The sequence below is a fragment of the Eutrigla gurnardus genome (assembly GCF_963514095.1).
Source record: "Eutrigla gurnardus genome assembly, chromosome: 19".
NCBI lineage: Eukaryota > Metazoa > Chordata > Actinopteri > Perciformes > Triglidae > Eutrigla > Eutrigla gurnardus.
In genome coordinates, this window is record NC_139930.1 from 12,159,031 (window position 1) to 12,164,156 (window position 5,126).

The 5,126-nt window shown below is 40.7% G+C and overlaps 1 protein-coding gene across 1 annotated transcript; it reads right to left on the reverse strand.

The window, feature by feature from the left end:
- Positions 1 to 581: 581 nt before the first annotated feature.
- Positions 582 to 4,385, reverse strand: exosc2 (exosome component 2). Its single transcript, XM_084034821.1, has 9 exons — positions 4,148 to 4,385; positions 3,645 to 3,746; positions 3,472 to 3,517; positions 3,258 to 3,347; positions 3,082 to 3,147; positions 2,925 to 2,993; positions 2,119 to 2,295; positions 1,757 to 1,885; positions 582 to 1,304 (listed from the first exon to the last, which is right to left on the reverse strand). The coding sequence occupies exons 1-9, from the start codon at positions 4,267 to 4,269 to the stop codon at positions 1,224 to 1,226; spliced, it is 882 nt and encodes a 293-aa protein (XP_083890947.1). The 5' UTR covers positions 4,270 to 4,385; the 3' UTR covers positions 582 to 1,223.
- Between the last annotated feature and the right edge of the window lie 741 nt (positions 4,386 to 5,126).

Below are 5,126 nucleotides of genomic sequence, written 5' to 3' on the forward strand. Positions count from 1 at the left end.
CGTCTCGTAAAAACATCTCCGGTCACCGCGGTTGAACACTTTGCAACGTGTCTCTACAAAGCCGCAGTATTCCGTTTGTTTCAAACTTCCGTATCCACTCTTCCCGTCTTGCTGAGATTCTTCCCCTGTGGTACCCGGACTAGAAGCGCTTCAATCAAGGAGGTGAAGAGAAATCTAGGAAACTCCGCCAGCCGGAGACCGACGACTCTCTCCGTTGGCCCTTCTCTCCGTTTACAGTCGCCGAGCTCTTCGTTGCCGTCCCCTCGGTTCGCGTACTTATTCATCGCGCTGACGTGAAATACTGAGCAATAAACTTTGGCCGAGTAGTAGTTTAGTCCCTGGTGCCGCCATACTTCCATACGCAAGGTGGTTTACAGAAATATGTGGGTGGGGCGACGTGTGACGTCGCGTGCGTGCGTGGGCTAGTACCGGAGACCGGAGGAAAGGTTTTTATTATGCTGCGAGTGCGAGAGGACAGAGCACCTCCAAGTCTATTGAGAGGGCATACTATTCAATTACTATTAAAGGACATAAGTAAAACCTTTTTTAATTGATAGCATTTACTGGCTTCAAAAAGTATGCAAGTTGCAACATGATTTATTATATTACATGTACAAATACTTAATTTTGATATCTGCTCCTCCGTCTCACATGCAGCACATTGTAAAAATAATCCTCTGTAAAGATGACACTATAAAGTACCTTGAGTTAAATTCAAATATATGATATATCACACACTCAGTTCACCCACAATGTAACACTTTACAACAAGTCAGTACAGACAGTCTTATTTAACAAAAAATTAACATTTAAAAATGTATTATAATAATGTATTCAACTGCATTACTATTATTGGTAATTGAAAATGTTGCCTTATCAAGATGTAAGTTTCCAGTTTCCTTATATTCAACAAAATACACAACACTGAGAAGTAATGATATTTATAGAAAATGTATTGCATACAACAATTTTTCAAAGTCTTTCACTATACCTCTGTAAAAAAAATGAAAGTCCGACTATTAGTGATTTTCTGGATTTTGCAGAATTAAAAAGATACCCATCGTTTACCTAAGCAAAAATAATCATCAGTTTTGTGACATAAAACACACTTAAAGCTGTTCAACAGGACTGTCACAATAAGAATGGTTCTTTGAAAAAAATCTATTTCAGTCTGTTGTGAGTCCCTGACGTAGCTGCTTGATCTCATTGAGTATTTGCACTCTTTAACCTTCCTGTTCAATCAGCTTCTGTTGTGTCAACATTACAATCTCTTCCATCACTTCTGGTTTCAAGATGTCCTTGACCTACAGAAACGGCACAAGCAAAGAATTACAGATCAGTTTCACTGAGAAATTGCACATTTATTATGACATTTGTGAATGCATTTATTGTAGCGTTAATAATAGACATTTTTTATTTTTTTTTGTCAGCATTTGCTCGCATGCTGATATTATATAAGTGCAACATTTACGAGAAGCATTTGTGATTAAGCAATCACTGCCCCACTCAAAAGAGCAGTGATATCCACCATTTCTATCCCACATTTTACAGTGGAAACAAAGTTGAGAACTGCAATCAAGGGCTTCAGTAAAGTAGGTTTCCAATACGGCCACCAGATGGCGCAATACATCTCGAAAAAAAATCCCCCTTTTCATAGAAAAATTTTAATTGACATGGCTTTACATATGAGAGACAGCGGGCGTAATTAAAAAACAAACACATACCGTTGAAAAGAAAGAATCTGATTGCTTCCTACCTGGTGTTGGACTGAAGATTCATAGCAATAGAGAACACTGGTGTCATATAAAAGGACCTTGTGGGCAGCCAAAGCCAGTAGGCAGTTCCTCAACCGTGAAATCACCTCTCGATCTGCAAGACTTACAGGCTGGAAGGGCAGAGATGAGAGATGCACACACAAATAAGCTCAATACATACATTGGAAAACTATTTGTATGCAGTAGATTCAAATTAACTCAAATGTAAACAAGCATCTCCTCTCTGCAGATGACTCACATATTGTTTGTGGTATCTAAACCAGACTTAACGGTTAACTTGATCATTTAAATCAAACGGTGATTATACATCGATGTATTATTAACTATGAAAGGCTGTTTCCACCTCCAGGCTGGTATAGAAGCCTCCAGCTTCCTCCTCCTGTTGTTCAGGTGTGGGATACAACCACACGAAGCCGTTATTCCCCAGGATGATGGACGCACCACATGGCAGGTTGTGGAAATGTGTTTTCTGCCTCTTGATCAGAGAAGGAGAAAGCTGCACCAGCACTCCTTGACCCAACTGATGGCCAGAGACATAGAAACAAGACATTAGGCCAAATTAGTTAAGTAGAAAAAGTATAACAAATTCATTTTTAATAACAGAAGCAAAGCTAAATTTTTCTAATGTGAAAATGAGATGGTTCATATCAAGGAACAAACTCAATAAAAAGGTATTCCGTCTGTGATGCTGTTTTAAATTAATAATTACACTGCGTTAAGCCTTTTCTTTCAATGTACAGCTTCCAAGGTGGAAGATCACTTACAAGTTACCCATCAGGCACTGATGTTACATATTTGAACATTTATTATCATCTCCAAAATAATGTGAAACCAACCGCTGAGTGAATCATTTCCTGTTTAAAGTAATGTGTTGTATTTATTTGTACTCAAATCGTGTATTAGCTGCTAGACTAGTGATATTGTTGAAAATGAGAAGTATGCAGACAGATGTGGTCACTTTCCCAAAATGTGCATATTTGGGAATTCCACATTTTGCAAGACACTGTGACATCACAGCACCCCCCCCCCCCCCCCCCTTTATTTATTTACATACCAATTTGTTTGACTGAACCACAAAGAGTGAGTCATGGCACCATTATTTCACAGCTGTTCTCCGTACTTGTCATTGTGTATAATCGCATCACTTACTTTTCCATACTTTAAACTACGGGTGTGCAGGGAAAGGGCTCCATCGGTGAAGACAGACTGTACCTCTGCCTAGAAGCACAGGAACAACAATATTAGAGGTGAAAATAATGAGAAGGAGCAGCGAATGAATGGTTATATATTAAAAACTGTGATTTACACTGATGAGATCGCCCTCCAGAAGGTATTCTCTCATGGTGAGCTCATCTTCTGCTGATCGTCTCCTCTAAAAGAGATAATCAAATAATTAAAACAATAAATACAAGCCGTGTTCCCTGTGCAAACCCATTTCTATATGTTTTTTTTATGTTAATGCTAGTTCTTATCGCATCTCACCAGCTCTCCACCAGGCAGATTGACTGAAGACAACAAGAGGACAGAGTCCAGCCGGGAGTTGGTCTCCACTTTCCACCGTTTCTGTTGTACCTATACATATCACCAAAAAACAACAACCCACATGATAAAATGTCTTTCTAGACAAAATGACAACACCTTTTGGGATATATTTAAAATTCTAGATATCTGAAAAGATGCGCCGGCGGTGCTTTACCTCTGTGATTCTGCCGACCACCACATCTCCAACCTCACCGTTGAACCTGGAATTCAATAACAAACCACATACATACTTAACACAAGTACATAAAACGGATATAAGTCAATTCAGTACAACTCAATTGACTATTTCCACTGTAAATGCTTAAGAGCCTCGATGTAATCGCTCACCTGGTCTTCAGTGGTCTGACGCAGATCAGCTTGTCGACTCTCTGCACCTCTCCAGCAACCGATGCCGTCAGTTTGTCGTCATCAACATAGGTGCCATGACCCCTGGGTGTACATGGGGTGTACCAATGATGAGTAATGCAGCCAAACAGGAATTTGCTAAATGTAAATGCTTGGTGACCGCCACATAGCAGAGTTGATCGCAGACAATAGAGCCACAACTTTAAATGATTATGAAGTATGAAATTAAAAGTATTATTTTGTTCCTGTTTAGAGTACCCATCACAATTGCAGTAAATGTTTTATGTAATGTGGGAGGATTTACACTCTCCCTGCTGATGATGGTAGCATCAAATCTAACCCATGGTACATTTTCTCACGTTAACTCTACGGCCATCAGGGTCCTTTTAGTTGATTTCCTTCATTGACAACATGGTACGGCCACGGTCCACACCAGCCAGAACGACCACACACACCACCACCGCTGCACCACCTCAACCTCCTACCTCATGAAGCCGGTGTCTGAAGTGATAACATCGCCGGGGACGACCAGATCTTTTCGGTCGAAAGCAGAAACTGATAGCGACACTGGTTTTTGAATAGTTGGTAATCTCATGTCAGCGGCCATGCTTCTTCTTTTTGCTCCTTCTTCTTCTTCACTCCCTGGCAGTTAGCAATCAAATATACGTATTATTATTCCGCCACCTAACGTTACCTACCCGAACTACGAGTCAACGTTTTTTTTTCTACCTAACGTTATTAGTAGTTTTAAAACAGCTTAATAAATCCTGTAACCTAAAAATGGAAAACAACATACGGCTGTTGCATTAATCAGCCTGCTTGATAAAGCCTGCTTATATTCTTCTTTACTTCTTTCTCATTCTTCTTCTTCCTCCGCTACGACCGAATAGTCTTCGAGCAAGAAGCATTACCGCCCCTGCTGGTCCGGATGGTGTAGCGCATCCATCCAGAATCCGTTCCCGCTAATCCTTTTGGGGTCGCGGAGGGATTGGAGCCGTTCCCAGCGAACCAGGGGTTCTTATAGCCTCATCTTTCTCCTTTCCGTTATTGCTTTGAGGTTTGGAGATGAAGCAAAAAGTAAATATATCTGCTCCATGTTCTGATTTTGGACAACTTGCTTTCATCATTTGAACTATTCAGCCTGAACATGATGCTTTTGTCACGCGATATTAATTGTGTTGACAGTACAGTTTTCATGTACATTCGGTGCAAGCGTAATGGAAAAGAACATTTCGTCCACCAAGTCCCATTACACTCAATTTAAGTACGGTAAATCCTGATTTTCTTAGCCCTAGTGACAGTAGATATGTACTTTCCGCGCATGTTTCATTTTACGCCACGAGATGGCAGCGTCGAGCCACGTTTCCTCCAAAGCCACCGCGCATGGACGTGGTTTCACATAACGGAGTGCTGACGTCAGATGTCAACACCACGTAAACTTCTCCGTCGTGGCCAATCAGCTTA

Excerpts from the sequence above, each read along its gene's own strand:
- exosc2 (XM_084034821.1), bottom strand. The coding sequence starts at position 4,269 with ATGGCCGCTGACATGAGATTACCAACTATTCAAAAACCAGTGTCGCTA. Across the intron at positions 3,747-4,147 it reads TCAGACACCGGCTTCATGAG|GGGTCATGGCACCTATGTTG; the intron begins GTAGGAGGTTGA and ends ATGTACACCCAG. Across the intron at positions 2,994-3,081 it reads TGGAGGGCGATCTCATCAGT|GCAGAGGTACAGTCTGTCTT; the intron begins GTAAATCACAGT and ends CTGTGCTTCTAG.